Genomic DNA, 20,373 nt, shown 5'->3' on the forward strand with positions numbered 1-20,373 from the left:
TAAAAAGGGGACACTCCACAGAACAGGGAGGTGGGAGGGAGGTAAGGTATCCTTTGTTAGATGGCATATCCGCCAGAAATTACGTTACTGAAGGTAAGTCATTTTTTCTTCTGGTAAATACTTCTAACCACAGATTCCTCACCTTTAGAATAGATACCAAAGAAGTAGCTCCTAAAGGTGAAGAGTCTGTGGAGTGGGCTTAGAACAAAAACCCTCCAGGACCAAACAGGCAAAATGCCCTTCCCGTTGGACCTAGCTAGCAAGGCAGTAGAGGTTTGTGAACATGTCCACTGATGCCCTTATCACGGCCTGACAAATGTCGAGAAAATGCACTCTGCATGCCAACACAGTGATAGCAGCCTTGGTGCTAGTGGAATGAACACTCAGTACTTCCTGAGGCTGCTTCTTAGCAATTGAGTAGCAACATATGTTCGCATCTGGAGAAACGTCTCTGTACCAGAACAGAGCAACTAAACAGGAACAGTAGATGTTGTCTTACCCAACTGGAAACCAGCTTCTGCAGGAAAGTCTGCTTCTGGGACCTATGTTGGCAAAAGAGGACTTTGTACTGATAACAAAATGAAGAGGCATTGGCGTCCGGTCTTGGAGGATAAAGAGCAAAGCATATCTGACAGCAGGCTGTGCTGAGGACGTATTATGTTAGTGCAATGCATTGAAGCCACTAGGATCTTGTTGCCCAGCTAGCTATAAATGAACTTATGATTAGCATGAGGATCACTGACTGCTGGGGACGGTCCAAGACTGCGAGTGTAATGCGCTTGCATTGCCCTGATCTGCCGGTGCCATCCGCAAACACATCGTCCCTTTACCAGCCTGAAAGGACACAAGCTAATTCACATGTTTAACCATGTTCGTTGGATAGTATTCTCACTGGCCAAGTTTGGTTGCTCCATTTCTGTAACTACTTCAATCATATTTTTGGCCTATAGAGTTCCTGGAATATAACAGTTTAATTAAGCTCACTGGGCTTAAACCCTATATATTACTTCACAGCTGGACCTGGGAACAAGAAGACCTAATTTGTACCCCAGGTCCTTTGGGTGCCAGTGCAATCTGAAAATCTTCACTTGAACCAAAGGGTTTTCAATAGGAGTAGGGTTTAGGGGGAAAGTTGGGCTTGGATATCCTGTGAATACTATGCCATTTTAAGTTGCTTGTCCTCAAACATAAGGAGCTCTCCCTCATTTTACCAAGGACTGCTAAGAAACTAGGACAAAGAACAAGAAACATATCATAGAATACTCAATACACTGTAATATATATCTGACAGCTTTTAGTCTATTGCCTTGGACATATAAACAAAGCCAAAGAAAAAGAATGGCAACATAACTTTTTTCAAGACTATTTAAGAATGCATGAATTTTTCATCACAAAGTAGCATTGTCTATAGACACCAGTGTAATTTGATTGAATGCATCTTACCTGTAAACCACTATAAAACTGCTTGGGGTCGCTCAATAATCCTACGAAGTTGCTGTTTATCATATAATTACCCTACATAAATATATTAAATATTACAAGTTTCAAAAGATATATAACTCTGACTGGATAGTGAGCTTATGGTGCATGATTACATGTTTTATCACCTGGATTGCAAACCTAATAGCGCCTTGTGGAGTGAGCTTGGACTACTTTACCTGCCTCCAAGAATCAAGTGTACACAAGGAGCAACTAGGGTATATAATTGGAGCACAAAGTACATGAGGCACTGTGACAGCACTGTGCACTGAAAGACAAACTACCAATACTACTATCTAGTGACTAGGAAACATTTTACGGCAGTGAAGGGGTGCGGACATCTCAGAGTACTAGAGCATGGGACTTGCATGTGTCTGTTGCTTGGAGGGTGTTCCAGGTTTTGAGCAGATTGCCCTGTGCAAAGGTCCTATATATGGTACCATCTGACTAAATTTTCTCCTGCAATACACACCACATGCACACAGTGCATACACATGACAAAGCATTATTACCAATGCTTTTCAAGACTTGTAATCATCATTGGTAATGCAAGAAAATATGTTTGCAAAGTAAACTAAGACTTGGGCACCATGTAACCAAGCTCAAATATACTGCACATAATTTGCAAATAGCTATAAATATTGTCATCACACACAACAAAATATGGGATAGAAGATACTTTAACAGTTCAGGTTTTTTGGAGTTGTATGCCAAACACAAGTGAAATCAAATATTCTAAACAGGAACTGATATTTAAATTAAAAGGAAGTACTGGGGATAGGCCGAGCAAACCCGGAGAAGGAACCACAATTACCTAAAAAAAATATACAGTTGCACCCTCACCAATGCTGTAGCCAGTAACAAGCCTGGCATTCAAATTCTGAAACTCTACTACCACCTCCCTGGGAGGAGCCCTGCTCTACCGACCACCAGGGCCAAGAGCCACATTTGGAAACTCCATTGCAGACATCCTCACCCCTCCTAGTACTTCACTCCAGCTCCTTCATCCTGCTCAGTTACCTCAATTTCCACTTTGAGGACCTCACAACTCAAACACCACCAACCTCCTGGACAGTTTGAATACATTTGGACTCTCACAACGGGTGAAACACCCAACCCACTTTGCCAGCCACCTGCTAGACCGCATCTTTACTAACTTCGATGACATCCTAATGGGCAAAGCCACACTTCTCACCTGGGCTGACCATGTGCTCTTCCACTTTGACCTTCATTGGAACCATCATAAAAGAACCTCCCAAGCAAGACCACCCGCCAAAACTGGAACAGTATCTCCAAAGAAACCTGGTACACAGAACTGCCTAGTCACTGCCTGCTGTACCAAGACGACTTTGCCTACACTATTGACCAATGCAATCTCTGCTTTACTGCCTGTGCAGACTCCCTGGCACCTCTAAAAACTACCACTAGGACCAGACCATAAGATAGCTGGTCCAATCTTGACCTTCAATGCACCAAGCACCACTGCAAGCAGCTTGAGTGCCGCTGGAGTCACACCCACAACGACGACAAACAAACCTACAAATCGTCTCTCCGACAATGCCACTAACCACTGTTCCCTCTGATTTTATTCCTCTGTGTGTGCGGCGAAGAAGGGTGTCTGTGCACCACAGCTAAGGTTGTGTGCGCCGACATGCAACTAATCCCTAGGCAAGCAAATGCTGTGTATATGCTAACAAGTGCTTAATGTGTACTTTGATTTGATTTCAATTAGCCTCTCAGTCGCCATAGGGAGACAAATATATTTATATTCATTTGTAGGCTGGTCTGACACCTGTAGCGGTCTTTGGATTTGAATGATGGAACCAGTGTGGAATCCACTGAAGAAATTACATAACTCCATTACTTGTTCAATTTCAGAAAATCTCATGCTCTGTTACACCCTCCTGGAACAAATAAGGATAATCAACAATGGTCAAGATCACCAAAAAAGCAAAAAATAACTAACTGCTCCCAAGCAAATGGTCCATCAGGTGCATGTGAAAGGATGTAACAGGAGGTGTAAGCAACCCAATGTGCTATTTCTCACTCCCATTCATTTCCATGCATAAATGCTCCTAGAGACTAACTGCATCTCAATGGCAGCACACCTTCAACCTCACGTATGACAAACACTCTGCCAGTTATGCAACACTACCATAAAGCTACCTACTTAAAACACCCAGAAAACTCTTTGGGGCCTCCTGAGGGTTATCAATTGCTGTTCAAATGCCAAGGTACAATAATATATAATAAAATACTTATATCTTCAATTCTATCAATTTAATGAGATCACTTGAAAGTTAAGGTGCGTTTCTATGGAAAAAAGTAGGTATAGAGAATTAAACATCCATGAGTGCCTATAATAATTAAGGAGACAGATTTAGACGATAAATAGGTGTGCAAACCTTAGCTGGGAGACAGTGTATGGCTCTACAGGCTGAGACATTGTCCAGCTTCATCAAGTCCTTGACTGATATACTGTCCTACATGAAGACATAGCCGTACAAAACAAGTTACTGGTATTCCATTGGAAGTGGTCTCTTAGGCCCTCAGAGATGAACAATAGCAACAGTTTTAACCACAGATTCAGCAAGTAAACACTAACAGATTTGGTGTCCATATCTCAATTTTCTGTCATTACTGCTTTGTCTCAAACAGAAAGAGCTCTTTGTCATTGGCTCAATTTGGGTACCAAATGCTGTAAAACAAAACTTTACAGGAGCCCTGAAACATTCAGGAGCACAGTGGTGTGGGCATACAACACCACACAATATAGACCTCCCTATTTTCCTAAATGATATGCTCTTGCATAATCACTATTTTAATGGGTTCTTCTGTTCCCATTTTACAAATTTGGTAGTACTTAGAATCAGCCTAAAGCTTGCTTGCAAGTGTATAATAAAACAAGCATTTGCAATGCATTAGGTCTCGCATTTGCAAGAGTTTAAGCTATGATTTTGGATGCTATAAAAGGATGCAGTCCAGGGCTGGACTGGGACCAAAAGCAGCCTTGGGGTGGGGTGGGGCGGAGTGGTGGATGTAGGTGTGATGCATTACTGCTTTTCTTACTGGGGGCGATATTGCAGCTGCAAAACCGACCCCAGTACCACAACTGGCCCCCACTGCTGCAAAAAGCGGCCCCCAACCTTTCCAGCCTCCCGGGAAAGCGCCCAATGCCTGCAAAGGCCCGTCCGTCCCTGATGCAGTCAGTATCGGTAGGTGAGAAATGACCTTATGCAAAAGCAAGAGCATCACTGCAGTTCATTCTGTTTTTGTTGGTCTGTTATCTCAAGACTTTTTGCAGTGCTTTTAACTGCTGCCACTGGCACAGCCTTTATACATGCAAATATCTGATTGCATACATTGCCATTCGCTATCGATAGAACATCCCATTTGAGTCACAGCAGTCAGCAAGTTCATTATCCATGAACCATTCCATCTGATTGCACCGTGCAATAGCACCGAGGCTGCATAGAGAAGCTGGACGCATAAATTCAATGGTGACATCTGCTAATCGAGGAGCGGCTGCAATAATATTCACATCGTTGCATACACGGGGGGGCTGTTTTCAAAGCTATCAGACCCGGCCTATCGCAAAAGTACATACAAATGTCTTCTCTCAGCGAGCGATTCAGCCACTATCAAAAACGTATTTTTTTTTTATATGAGAAGCAAGCACTCCAAAATGGTGAACTTTCGGACCCAGTCTCACAGAACTTTTTCTCCGAGTAGTTGTGTCTGATTGACGACTTTCTCCTAATTTTCTCGTGTGTGGTGCAGGCAAGGGGCAAGGCTTCCAATTTCCTAAAACTTCCCAAGATGGTGACTGCTAGTGCATGCTGTTGGGACGCTTGGACAAAACAGAGGCGTGGGTGGTGGTGGCGAGTTGTGACCTGGGGGCGGGAAAGGTGGTGGGGGATGCCAGCTGGCTTATGTACTTTGACGTGCTTGGAGGGCCCGAGGCCTGGGGAGGATGGTGAGTGACAGCGAGCAGACTCCACATCAGTGGATCAACTGAGCGCAGAGCTGGAAGGTCTGAGCGGGGTCAGTGAGGTTAGTGTCTCAGCCCGTACGGTGAGACGCGCAGTACTTAGAAAACTGAAGTGCACCGCCACCACAGACATTTAATGACCCCCAGCCCCCCACCTACCTGTACCGTATGTGCTTCACGGAGTCGCCAGCTCCAAGTCCGATCCCGGAGGCATTATGGAGGAGTATGTCGCCGCACAGGCAGAGCGGGGGAAGCCTCGGCAGGAGGTCTTCTCGGGTGTAGTGGGAGCAGCGTCAGCACAAGTGCTGCTCCCCAGGTGGCAAGGCATTATGGAGGAGTATCTCGCTGCACAGGCAGAGAGGGGGAATCGCTGGTCTTGCGCCGCCCAGGAGCTGCGGAACAGCAGCGGGGCAGCAGCAGGAGGTCTTCTCGGGTGTAGTAGGAGCAGTGTCAGCACAAGCGCTGCTCCCCAGGTCACAATCCGGGATATGGGTGCGACAGGATTCCCAGCAGAAACTGCATCATGGGGCAAACAAGGAAGTAGTCCCTACACGAGTAGATAACGTGGAGCAGCAGAACAAAACCATAGTTGGTCGCTGCTGCTTCCGGCCGGACGGAAGCAAAACGGAAGTGAATGAGCACCATGAAATATTGCCAGGATGTATCCCCAGCAGTTTTCATTCATGCATCTGTATGATTTTATAACATTTTCAAGGCTAAATAGGTGTAGTTCACAGACAGTAACCACCTTGTCTGTCATTGCAGCTGATCAAACACTACTTGGCCATAAGTACTGCCTTTGGTCTAAAGTGGTTACAATAAAGATTGGTGAAAATGAAAACCTGCAACACATCTCAATTGATTCCAGATTCCTGAAATCACAAAATTGTGGTTTTCTTTTCAACATTAAGAGCCTTTTCACAGTAATTACATCATAAAAAGTGATATTACTTAAGTTACAAATTAAAAAATATGTTTTAGGTCAATATAACAAAAATGATTGAGGTAAAAGAGGTATGGTTCTACATTACACAGTGAAGCTTGATACTGTACTTTTAGCTTTATAAAGTAATGTCTTGCTAAGATTAAACAAGCATTGGCATAGCCAATAGGTCTTGCCTTTGGGACCTTATAAGTGTTTAGCCATGCAACAGTTGCATAACTTAATACTTATAAGGTCCCAGAAGCGAGACCTATTGGCTATGCAAAGCGATCGTGCGGCCGCGAAAGTAAAAGTGATCGCGATGGCGATCACGATCAAACATCAAAGCGGCCGTGAAAGTAATTGCGGTAAAGCGAGGTGCGCACGCCCGCGCACATGCACTGTAGCTCTAGGCTGGCCTGGTAGCACTTTTTGGAGCCCTCTCAATAAGTCTCGCCAGACCAGCGCATGCGCTGGGTCAGGCGAGACTTAAAAACGAACACTTTTCAGACACTGATGTGGAGCTCTGTGCTTGTTTTTAAAGCACATGTGCTACAGGTTGGGAACACTGATTGAGCATCTGATACCTTGCAACTCCTTCTTAGAATATTATTTGTTGTTAAACAAACACACAGCAACAGCCCCTCTCAGATTGGGTTTAATGTCCAAACAAATGACCATTAAATTGATATTTCTATCTCTGTATAATACACAATCAACATTAAATACAGGCATGCAGCTGTTGCACAGCTATTAATTACATTACCAGTTTGCTTGCACATCTTGCTTAGAGGTTTGAACATAATAATGTATGGGCCCACAATCAAAGGGCGATCCTGCATTTTACAATAAAATGGACATAGAACTACCTGCTTTTACAGGCAATTAGGGTTGGACTGGCCTATAGGGCAATCAGGAAGTTCCAGATGGGATGGCCTGACAGGTCAGTGTTCAAGTCACTTTTCTGGCTGTTTGTGGGCCTGTTTTATGGTGTAGGGGACCAGTTTTTACTCTTGATTTCCCGGATATTAAAAAGCACTGCTTGCAGCAAGTTCACATCCATACAGTCTTCCATAGCTTGCAAAATACTTATACAACGTGCCCTTAAAAGTTAAAAACTGCTCAATTCGTAACCCTGGGCCAAAGTTTTAGCTATCTAATTCAACCTATTTTCTGTCCCAGTCCAACCCTGAGACAAACCACCCTTGGTAACGGAAATAAAAAAAAAAAAAAAAATCGCTTTACTTTACTTTGAACCTCAAAACACATCTCAAGACCTGGCTGTTCGAGCAGTAGTTGCACCCCCATCTCCCCTCAGCGCCGTGAGACCCTCACGGGTGATTAGTGCGCTCTACAAATGTTTGATTGATTGATTGATTGGAAAACTCAAACCTTTTGCTCCCATGCTGTTCTCATGCTTTCTAATGTTTCAGTAATAAAATAGCTTTGATTATCTTGGATGACCTCATTCAGGAAACAAAATTATATTTTTTGAATAAATTACGGTTTGTTCCCCCAAAAGTTAACAATAGAAACACATACAGTTTAAAGAAAAAGAGGGAGGAGTATGATTTTAATGGGTACAAAATGATCTGCATTCAGAGGAATGGTTGCAATGGGAGGCGGTGAGTAATGTAAAACAGGGGAGTGCTGTCAGTGAATAATTTCGGTTGTCACCTGCTTCAAGTTAGCATCTCAACAGCTGATAAGAGGGGCTCCCAGTCGTGCCTCCTCTCTGTACTGGGTACTGGTCTAAGTCAAGGGCAGGGCGACTGGAATTAGGTGGGTGTGCGGCAGCAGCGTTTTTCACATAATTATGGATTTGCCACGTTTGTCACAATACATCATCTGACAAAATATTGAGGCAATACTAGCACAAAATCTGCAGCAGTATGCAGCTTAATTTGCCTTTTCGTGCTGCATAATTTAGTTAACTCTGAAGCATAATTTTGCCCCTCCTGCCGCATAATTTCAGTGGCCCTCGCCAGGGGCTACATTAACACTTTGCTCAGTCCGTCCCATTTACTGAAGCTGTTTATGTACCTCAGCGGCATCTAAGCGCTTCAGTGCATCGTCGGGGTTTGGGTAGGCTTCATAAATACTGTACCACATAATTTCCAAGTGATGTACTTTCTTTGTGTAGGAAGCATGATGGACTGCCTCAAGGGTAGTCACCTGGGTCCGTATTACGGAACCACCCGGGGGCGCAATGGGCATTAGCGTCCGCTTTGCGCACCACTCAGGGCGCTTTGGTATTAAAGAAGGGGTCGCAGATGCTTGTGCAGCCCCTTCTGTAATAGATAACACTGGCGCACATATAGCGCCAGTGGCATCACCAGAGGGTGTTCCCTCATTTTTATGGGGGAGTGGCCCATGCAAATGAGGGAATACCTTTGACCCCGCGCCTGCGCAGTATTATAGATGCAGGCGTAGAGGCAAAGAACCTTTCAGGAGGTGCACTGACAGTGCGCCTACTGATGGCAGCCTTCTGGAGGGGGAAAAGTGGGTCCTATGGATCCCCCAGTCACTCACGGCACCTGCCTACAAGGGGGATCTTGTGCCCCTTTTAAAAGTGCAGGCGGATTGCCGCCTGCACAGTGAAACACAGAGAGGCTGCTTGAAAGCCACTCAGTTTTTCACTAGAATGTGCTGACCCTAGGGCAGCACGAGTTTGCGGGTTCCCTGGGGGCAGAGCATTCAATGTAATGTTTGCGCCCAGCGCACCTGTTTTTAGGTGCACCGTGGCGCAAACACTGAGAGTGCTCCCTATCCATAATACGGCCCCTTGATGATTTTCTACCACAGGTATTTTAAGACCCAGTCGGTACAAAAATAAGCACAATCACTTAACGCCAGTATTTTTAGCCCTTATCTGTACAACTTCAAACAGGAAGTATAAATAGAAAACACTTTCAAATGTGTTCCAGAGCGGAGTTAATAATCCCTTCAAATAATTAAGATAAACAAAAGGCAGAAAAGTCATGTTACTAATAAGTGGATTTAATTTTGTTTACAGTTCTATTTAGTATCATGTCCTTGCAGACTCAACAACAACAACAGGCTGGTATTTTTCTCCTGGAAAGGTTGGGACACTAACTGCAGCTCCTTCTTGCCAGCAGCCCTGTGAATAAACACCGTCACGTCACAGCTATGTCCCTTTTAATGTCTTCTAAAAAGAGGACATTTTGAGCTACAGGCCACACAGATGTGGCAGGAGGCTGCCCCTCTGTGCAGCTCCCACACCCAGGCGAATAGTAAAACAGGCAGTGTAAGTTAATAGCGCCTGCTCGGTTCATAGATAGATAGCCCCCTGTGTGCTCTGCATGCCCAGACTATTGTGCAGCTTTCTCCCACCAGAGGGGTTTGACACTTGTGATCCAATTCCCAGTAGGATCGCTTTATCTTTCTCTTAAAGTGTCAAGAGAGACACTGCCTTTCACACTGACGGTCATTTTAAAAGACAATATGCTAGCAATAGGCAGGCTTTCTCCTGATGCCTCGAACGATCTGCGCACTTTCAGTTTAATTCTGAGCGATTGGTGAAGGCTGTGTGCGCACAGCTTGGAGGGAACATAGCCACTAACAATTAAAAGTCACCAATCACTGAGCCCCAACAGAACAGATAGATAACAGCACTAACAGTGCAAAGGAACTCTTATCCATCGTAAAGGAATTAACCAACCCTGTTGTCGGCTCCACCTCCATCACTCGTCCCCCCCTTCAGGAGTTCTGCCACCAGGGCATGCTTTTCCTAAACATCACCTAAGTTCACAGCACCCATCACGGTTTTTAAAGATTTCCATTTAATTTCCTATCGCTGTTATAGGCCATACATAAGTAGAGTACTCATGAGGACGACAGTGCCTGCCCCATATTCAACCTAGTGTCCTGCCATCCACCATCCTCTGGCCAGCCTTCCCCTCCACCACCCAAGTTTTAAAAATGGTCCTTAGAGTACTGTCGCTCTCCCACAACTCACTCAGCGCTAATGTCTCATCCCCTAACAAATGTCTAGAAGAAAGTCATCCGGTGTCCTGCCACCCACTACAACTCCCTCTATATTTTACCTTGCCTCCCCCAGCCAAATGAAAAAACGTTGGGCCTGATTTAGGGTTGAGAAAAGAGAGTACTCGGTGGCAAAGGTGACAAAGTACCCTCTCTGCCAAACTGAAGGTCAGCCCGCCTGATTTATAGACAATTGAATTGAACCTTAAGTTTGAGGACAGCAGAAACTACCCCGTTTCCCCAGCCTACATACCCCTCTGACGGCCCAACAGAGTAACGGCCATCGGAGGTTTGATCATGTGTAAGCACGCCCAATTTAGAGCGGACACATGACCAGTTTTTACTTGTAAAAACTGCCACCTGAAGTTCGTTACCTGGCTAGACGCGGGAGGTTCAGACCTATGCAGAAGCTAAGCAGGAGTGCTGTGGTGGAGAGGCGGGGGCTGGAGGTAATCACTAAACATCTTGGACTAGGATACAGGTGTGGGGACTAAGATGTGGGAATCCAGAAAAGTGACATTAAGGGTATGGAAGGTAGGACCAACTACATCACTAACACACATCACGCGACATACAGGGTGACACTACAGTCCATTCGAAGACGGCAGGCGGGTGGGGACAGGGGGGTGGGGTTACTGTTAAGTTAAGACTTATTGAATATACACTCACGACATACACTGGCACAATCTCATCAGAAGACAAAGAGGATGCTGCTACACGAATGTTTGATTTCGCTGCCGGGCCGTTGGGTTGTAGGCATGATAGCTGTGTCATGATAGTCAAGTAATAGTACATTTTATGCTGCCGGCCTTCGGGTTGTGTGCTTACAGCTGTGTCGCGACAACTTGTTTCAATTAAAAAAATAAATTAAAAAACTGCCACCTGAAACTTGGCAGTATGTAAATGTAAAAACTTTTCAATGACTCCAGGCCCCGGGAGAAAACTGTCATGGTGGGGAGGGGGGAGAGGAGAGTACAGAGTGAGCCAAACGGTACAACTTCAATGCATTTGCAGGAACCGGCATGAAAGCGGTTCCTGTAAATGCAAAAGATGTCCGCTGGGCTTTAAACACGTCTAAATATGGTGGACAGAGTACTCTCACCATGGTGGGAGTAAAGTACTCTGCCATGGTCACAGTACTAACACTACCTGCCAAACTCTAAATCGGGTCCTTAAAGTCCTGCTACAAACTCACATCAGCCTGTCTCCAATTCATGCCCAATATATAAAAATGATACTTGGTCTCCTGCCAATCTGTGCCTTTCCTCCCTGTACAAAGCTGTGCTCTCTTCTCTCCATTGGAGCAGAGAGCAAATGCTGTGCCTAGATGAGGCCAGTTTGTGGGGAATGCAATATCTTTATGACATAGCAAACGTGGCAAAAAATCTTGTTTCCCATTGCAATGCCATAGAAGTGAATAACATGATTCAGAATGCTATACTCACACCAATGGCTCTTTATAAGAACCACACCAGATTTACGAAACTATGTTACAGGAAATAAACTGCAGAAGGGAAGTCAGTGGAATAGTTATAGCATCAAAAATAAAAGGCTGCACTTATTTTACTCTTCATGAACAAGAGAAATTTGCACATTGTGGAATGCCGAGCACAGCTCAGCTAATCAGAATGTTTCGAATGCAGCTATTAACTACTGTTGGTCATCACCAGTGCAGTAAGCATTGACCAATGTCATTATACTATTTTGTAAAAAGCAGTCACAGACATGGAGGTCTACTGAGCCCAGCAGGCCACCATACCTGGGAGGGCCAGCCATTCCCAAAGGGGGCTCAAATTGTGAATGCCTCATGAATATTGATGAGGCATGCAATTTGAGACCTCATTGGGAATTGCAAACAGTCTCTGACACTGTTGTACATAGCGTTTTGCAACTGGCATATTGCGACTGGCAATTGATCGCAATTTGCGAGTCACAAAATGCTATGGTCGTACATCTGGCCCTTAGTGGCTTACATTTGAGGATCTATAGTGGACTGATGTAAGCCATTGAATAAAAAACATAAATCAAATACAATTAAAACATATTGGGGCAGATTTATGAGGCCCGTTGCGCCATCGGAACGTCACTTTTTGTGACGTTCCGTGGCGCAGAAGCCTGCGTGATATTTATCAGGCAGCACTGAGCCACTTTTTTTGGCTTAATGCTGCCTCATAAATATCAGTCCCTTTAACGCAGTGTTCTGCGTTAAAGGGGCGTGCAATGGGTGTTGCTGGGGGCGTTCCCAGCAACATCCATGGCCTTTTGACACTGCCCCAGATTTATGAGAAATCGTAAAACTGAGGCAGCGCCAAAAGCTTACGCCTCCCCAGGAGAGGCGTAAGGGAGGCGCAACGGGGAGAAATATCTTTATTTCTCCTCGTTTTTCCTTTTTCTATGTGTGCTGCATTCTGCAGCACCCATACATAGAGGAAAAACCTCTTGTGATTATTTTTGTACAGAAAGGTTTCCCTTCCTGTACAAAAATATTCATCTACACAACGCAGGCACCCTTTAACCATGGTGCAGAGGTGCCTGCGTTGGCGCAGGCAGCCCATTGTGCGCCGGCGCAGGGGAAAAGGACAGGAATGCGCCGCATTTTATAGATACGGCGCATCCCTGCCCTTTTCTTTTGCCGTAGGGAAGCGCAGCAGGAAGGCCTGCTGCGCTTCCCTGCGGCAAATCCTCATACATCTGCCCCTAAGAGTGCTTGTCTGAAAGAATGTACTGTGTAAATCTTAAACAGATATAATTTGGATCCTCAAATGAAACAATACAAGTGGTTTTGGCAGAACTTACTGGCAAGGAGATATCAGGTATCCACTATCTTCATCGGTTTTGAAAGTTTGCATTTTTCCGTAGTATAGAGGATTGCCATAGGACTGGAAAATTGACAATCTGGCCCTTTGGATGGGGTTGCCACCTTCACACTCGAAGACAAAATCTTCCCTTGTGTCCTGGAAGAAAAGAAAAGTTACTTGTAATCTTAGTTTTTAATCATGAGTATCTTCACTCAAGTCATACAGAATATTTATGGCACTGTGCAGAAATACTTTTTTGTCCCCCCTCTCTTTCGAAAACATTCTATACAAAAACGGGGAGCCTGCATTACAAAGCTATATATAGACGCGTGCATTTACTCAAGTGCATACTTACTACTACTCTCTACTTTTCTGGTGTTCACCATTTATGAGTTGAGAATTACACCTACTTATATGTCTCCCTCCCTTTCAATGAGGGGTTGCAGGCATGCATGATGGTATTTACAACTGTAAAGTCACTACAGGTAGCTTTACCTTTATATTTTATGTTCCACCTAGTTAGCAGAGATGTCCTCAAATGGAGTGGAGACTCACCACAAAGATGGATAAATGAATGGAAAGGAGTAAGAAAATACTATACACATGACCCATATCACACACATTCACTTCAAACACATGCCCTAGGGTCTACTGTAATACACTTGGACTATGTGACTCTGCATCCAACAGGAGCCCCACACACCCTCCAGAATGCAACCATTCAAGAGAAATTTCACTGAGGAGGAGGCAGCCCATGTAGATAAAGTTGTGGTCTAACACTACAAACAGCGACACGGTCGGCCTCCATTCACCCTCGGTGGAGAATGGAGGACAGCCTTGTGGCAAGGAGGATACAGACTCCGTCAATCTTTTGGGGGGGAGGATAAGTGTTATAGGGAGTGAAATGCGACATGATGTACATACAACTGAAGGTGATAATATTCATTTATACCAACTTGTGCATACTATGCAAATTATTTTATTCTAGTGTTCAAAGGTTTTTGAGAGAGAATGAGTGTGAAAGACAAGTGTCAGTGCTTTGTTAAATAGAGCATAGCATGTCTGATCTTTTCAGTATGGTATTGAAACATTGTTGTACGAGGGCAGTATGTGTGGATGGTGTAATAGTAAACCATTCATCACTTACTATACATTGTTGTGAGAAAGTGCCTCTTTTGCATGGTTAGCCTCCACTTTTTGCCTGGTTTTGATGCGGTTTCAAATGTAGTGCACAGTGTCCCTGTTAACCAGGTCCCCTGTGCCAGTGCTCTTTCCCTAAAAACAAATTCCTAATTGGCACTTCTGCTCTCTGTAAGTCCCTAGTAAATGGTACTCTTGGTACATTGGGCCTGGGAAGTGAAGAGAGTCCCCTGGGACCTCAACTCACTGGGATCATGACACTGCCCTTGCAGCTTGCATGGCCCTGGAAGGAAGAAAACGACAAAGTCGACATGGCACAGAAGACTGAGGACGACTGCCTTGGCCTGTCTCCAGCTTCTGCGAACCTGCGACCAGTCTTGCATCAATCGACCTCAAACTCTGGGAGGACTGCTACCTTCGAAAAAGACTCCAATCTTCGGTGGACAGCAGACTTGTCCAGAAGAAACCTACTCCAAGGCCTCCAGATCCAGGTGTATCCGCATCTCCTGCCCACTCTGCCATGACGCCCACGGCCCGAGTCTGAGTGGCTCACCTGTGCAATGAAATCTCCCCAGTGATCCTGATTTTGTGTCCAGCGTTTGCTGACCACTCCTGGCTTCCCAGATGTCACCTGTAGAGTGAATCCAGAGGCTCCCCCGACCGTGACCGGCTCTGGTAAAAAGACTCCGATGTAGAAAGGCGCGCCTTGTAGGAAGCGGGCTCTGTATATACTATACCAAAATGAGGTATAGCATACACAGAGTCCAGTGGAACCCCAAAGGTAGGCAGAGGTAAATGTAGATAGCACCTTACTCTCTATTTGTGGTAGTGCGAGCTAGCAGTAAAGCTTTATCAGAGGGTAGTGTTAGCCATTTGTTGTACACACTCAGGCAGCAAATGATGTCACACACTCAAAGACTGAACTCAGACCAATTTGTTTGTATAAAAATATTACGTTATTTTATTTCTAGAACCAAGCAAGCCTGGTGCACGTAAGTGAAATAAATGCTTTGCAAAATCTTATGCAATGTTTTACAATTGAATGTAGGTTCTAATGCATTTGAATGAATTACAGGTAAGTCGCTGTTTCAAAATTACCTTTCAGTTACTTTTTCAGATTACTATGTAGGTTACTTTTTAAATTACTTTTGCTAATCAGTGTGATATGCCTAGATATCACGCTGAGATATTTCCTAGACAAAAGGTAAGTAATTCACTTTTAGTACATAGACAGTTTTTGAAGGTTCCATACAAACTGACTCCACACTTAGAACAATTTTCAAGGGAAAACAGTCAGTGTACTCCTATGGAGAAAAATGAATTTATCTGTTTGCAGGCAAGTGCACGTTTGTGGGAGTTGGTATTCTGGGGTTAGAACCAGGATTCCCCCAGGGTCAGGGATGCACTCTCAAAGCTCCCTCAGGGGCACTAGGGCGGCCAGGTGCAGAGTGCTGAGGCCCAATGTTATCCAAAGGGGGGTAGGGGGCCTCCAGTTGGTAGCTGCTCATGAGTAGGCCATAAGGTTGTGGGAGCAAAGCTCCTGGTGTTAGGCCCAGGGAAAAGGGGGATCTGGTTTAGCACACAAAGTGCACCTGCAGCGGCGCAGGGCCAGCTGGGTGCAGGGTGCTGTTTTGGCGTCTGGTGCCATGTTGTTTTCAATGGGGATTACCGGTTTTGGTTTTTAGCTGCAGGCTTGGCCCAGGAAGACTTACGGGAGGAACCAACAGCTGGGCAGTAAGTTGGAGGGCTCAGGGACGTAGGTGCAACTCGGGCACTCTTCTCCAGGTCGCAGGGCGGCTGGATGCAGGGGTGTCTCTTGAGGTCGGATTTCACTTTACCGGACCACTGGCGGTTGGAGGGGTCTCCGTGCAGAGGCTGCAAGCGATGTCGGGGGGTCCTGGAGGGGTCAATCCACGGTGGACTTGGACTCTGGAGCGCTGGGGGACCTCATTGTGACCGGTGGGCTACTCTAACTCAGACCATTGGCGTCGGGTGCAGTGGTGGTTCCAGGCATTGTGTTTCTTTGTCCGCAGCAGGGTGGATTCTTTCTTGGCTGTTTCTTTTTAAAAGAGCTGCTGTTCACAGGAGATCCAATCTTTGTTGACGGCAGTCAGTCCTCCCTGGGGTTCTTGAGGACGCTGACTGCAGGACAAGCCGACTTTTGGCACAGGATCTCTGGAAACTGCAGACGGGCCGGTAGGGCTGGGGCCAAGTCAGTTCTTCTCTGCAGGTTCCTCTGCTGGGAGTCTTCTTTTGTCGTCCTTATGTCTTCATTGTTGACGGCTGCCCCCCAAATTGTGTACTTAGGAGGCATTTTAGGGGTCTCGAGGTCAGTAGCCAATGGGCTACTGACCATGGGGTGACTACATCCATGGTGTGCTAACCCCATGTGGGGGAATTGGCACAATCCCTAATCCTGATTGGAGAGTGCCAGCCATCTGCAAGATGGTGGGCACTGAAGAGGGGGCTTCACCTCACCTCCCCCACCTGAGGGGCGGGGTTGGCAAAGGTGGGCACACCTTCTAGGCTGTGCTAATTTTTCCCACCTGTCTTCCTGCCAAAAAGGAGGGAAGACAGGAAGGGGGCCTGCTCCTGATAGGAGGAGAGGCTGGGGGAGGGGGGGGGGGGGGCATTACAAAGGCAGCAAGGTCTTTGAAGCTCCACTGCCACAGATGATCCTTCCTGGCCTGGGGGAGGTGTGACCACCTCCGCCCAGGAAAGGCTTTGTTTCTGGGTTCATGGAACAAAGGCTCCCACCCCAGGGGTCGAGAAACAGGTCTCGTGGTGGCAGTCTGGTGTGTACCAGTCAGGGCACCCACCAGAGGCAGGTCGTTTTTTCAGGGGGCATCTCTGTAAATGTCAAATGTAAATGTCAAGGTACTTATAGAGCGCACTGTCACCAGACGGCCACCTTGCAGTGTCGCCTTTTGCGGTTTCCTGGCGCTGATACTCGTACCGCTGTGGAACCCCTCCTGGCTTTCCCTGTGAAGTGTCCACTCCTGGGCACCCCCAGGGTGAAGCCAGGCATCCTTAGCGCTGTTGGGGCCGGTGTGGAGGCTAAGCAAGCTATTGCCCAGAGTTGCAGCGTGGGGCCCGTGATTAGAATAGGCACCGAGGCGAGAATAGACAGGTCCGAGGAAATTGAGCCCGAGCCCCGCCGAGGCGGGAATCGAACCCTGGTCCCTGGCCAGAACTCTGCTTTAGGGTCTGCCGCTCTAACCATTGAGCCACACTCCTCCACCTCCATCTCTAAGATGCACTCTGAGTGCATTTGTCATTAAATCTCACACTGGCATCAGTGTGGGTTTAATGTGCTGAGAAATTTGATACCAAACTTCCCAGTTTTCAGTAAAGCCATTATGGTGCTGTGGAGTTCGTAATGACAAACTCCCAGCACCACATACTCTTAATGGCATTACTGGACATACAATGTCTAAGAATTGGCTAAGAAACTGTAGGGGTACAGAGCACATGCACCTGTACCCTCACCACTGGTATAGTGCACTCAGCTAGAGGGGTGGCTGACCTATGCCAAGGCATTGGGTTGTAGGCATGGCACACAGGGATGTGTGCCATGTCGACTCTTCACTTTGTTCTGCACCAAAACACGCAGCCTGCAATGGCAGTGTGTGTGTGTGTGTGTGTGTAAAGGTACAGGGTCTCTAGGGGTGGCACAATAAGTGTTGCAGCCCTTAGAGGCCTTCACTGGCCACAATGCCCTTGGTACCTTTTACAAGGGACTGACATGTGACCAGAGAGGTGCCAATTGGGGATACAATGTACAGTTTTGGGAAAGAACACAGGTCCTGGGAACCTGACTGGCTGGGATCCAGGTCAAAGTGCATCAGTAGTTTGGCAAAAAGTGGTGGGGTTACGGCAACAGAAACCCAGCTTCCTTCACCCCTACACCCGAAGACCCTCGGCCTTGTGGGCTGAGCCAACCCTGCCCCTACAACACCCTACATCCCAACTTCCCTCTGCTGTCGCTGGCCTTCCTCCTGGAACCTCCGGTGCCACGTCTGCAGCCTCTTTGCCATAAGAAGACTCCCCATTGAAAAATACCACCCAATGTCGAAGTTGCACCCTGCAACTGGCCCCACCTGCGCCGCAGGTGGTGTATGTTTGCTGCTGCTTTGTGGCTCCCCCTGTGCTTGACCTAACCCACAAAGCTTGGCCCCTGCACCCGATCTACTTACCTACAAGCAGTGTCGCTCCAGCCACCCCCTGTCTCCATTGGAAAGCATTGGTCCGAACTCCGATTTTGACCTCTACATCCGGCTGCCCCTGTGCTGCTGGTGGTGCAGTTTTGTTACTCGCCCTGACACCTGACCCTTGCTGAATTTTGGCTCCGAAGACTGGGATTGTAAGTGCCGTACTTACCTGTTTAACCGCAATATTGTTTTCCCCATAGGATAACATTGGACTGTGTTGAAAAGTTTACGTGTCGATTTTTCAAAGTGAAAAGTATTTTTAATTAAAAACATACTTACCTTATTACGAAGATCTTGGTCTTAAAATAGAATACAAACAACGTATAATTTTCTAAAATTGGTCTGGATATCCTTCTTGAGTAGTGTGTCAATTATTGATAACGGTTGTGCAATAGATGTCTTACACTCCTCTGTGTTAGGCCTCAGGCTGCTCGCCTACACTACCACTAATAGAGCACTTTGTGTTTTACATTGAGCCCTGTACACTTTTGGGGACCCCCTGTGCTCTGTGCACAGTATTACCATCTAGTGGCAATTTCATATACAGAACCAGCTTCCTACAATTGTCTATCCACATAAATACAGCAACCACACTAGCCTTTCGAGTGAAAAATGAGTCCAATGGTGGATGTCACACCTGCAAACCCTGACCTCAGTTCTGTGCACCAACCAGGGAACCTAGAAAAGGACTAATGTCCATACGTAAGTCCCCGGCACATGACAATGTTGTGTAACAGGTTACTACTATCTTGCACACAACTTCCAGGGCAGTACAGCAGTATGAGTAGAAATTCAAAGCACGACTTAAGGATAGCAAAAGTCCATTCAATGATGGCTTATGTACATATGTACTATTGTATCTTTGTTTAAATAGTATTGTTGGGAGTCAGAAAGAGGTGAGGACATGGGGATGGAGAGCATTATTAGTATCAGTGATATCAAAGACGTGATATTTCTTTAAAAGTTTTTCTATTCTAAACTTACTGCGTTATGTATCTATACGTACAGTGAACATAGGGACTGTGTGAATCTTTTGTGTTATAGTGAGTAATGAGTATGTTTGAGATGCCATGCAGCTATAGGGTGAGATGTTATAACTGATCTATGAGCCACGTCGCCAAAATTGTCAGAACCAAACATGGTGCAAGAGATGATTAATGGAAAACATAACAGACAAGTGTGCTTCAGGAAAGGCAGCTTACACATCAGTGAAATAGCCCCTGTTATCACAGATACGGTGGAGTGCCTGTGTTGTCTATAGCGGAAAATGTGTTCCTTCTGATGGGGTGGTCCAAGCACTACATGGGCGCAATCAATAGCACTTAAGACACAAGGGAAGTGGGCAAAGGCAGAGAATTACCTTGCCACCATTTTTTCCACCAGTGACGGTGGCATGGAAATAAAACAATGCATCTTCTGCTAATGCATCTCAGTACCTGGTGAAAGTATCAAGACTTTCCTGTCTTTGAGATGTCTGCGTTGTCTGAATTGATCCTCTGGAAAGACTCAGTGGCCATGAAATGAATTGCAGCTAGTATTTTGACATAGTAAGGGATAGCCTGGGAGTGAGATGTAGGTGAACCAAGGTTGTGCTCCAGGTGTGTAACAATATGAAGGCTCTATTAAGGTGAGAATGTTACCTGGCAATTACGGTTTCCATTCACTTGCCAAATATGTTGAGCCTTTGACAGTAAATTCTCTTTCCTCCTCAATAAACATATTCCTAGAACTGATGGGCAGAGCTACAAAGACTTCCACTGATGTGGTGAAGGAAAAATACTCGTAGCATGAAAGGTCATTTTTTATGTGATCAAGATGCATATGACT

General features: G+C 45.9%; 1 protein-coding gene across 4 annotated transcripts in view; it reads right to left on the reverse strand.

Annotated features, from left to right (window-relative positions):
• SUPT20H (SPT20 homolog, SAGA complex component) overlaps positions 1–20,373 on the reverse strand; it is a 393,294-nt gene that overhangs the window by 157,435 nt on the left and 215,486 nt on the right. For all 4 annotated transcript variants that reach the window (XM_085621731.1, XM_085621733.1, XM_085621730.1 and 1 more), the window contains one exon: positions 13,194–13,351. In XM_085621731.1, coding sequence (XP_085477857.1) covers positions 13,194–13,351 — 158 coding nt within the window. The remainder of the gene's footprint in view (positions 1–13,193; positions 13,352–20,373) is intronic.

The sequence above is a fragment of the Triturus cristatus genome, chromosome 8, assembly GCF_964204655.1.
Source record: "Triturus cristatus chromosome 8, aTriCri1.1, whole genome shotgun sequence".
NCBI classification, from domain to species: domain Eukaryota; kingdom Metazoa; phylum Chordata; class Amphibia; order Caudata; family Salamandridae; genus Triturus; species Triturus cristatus.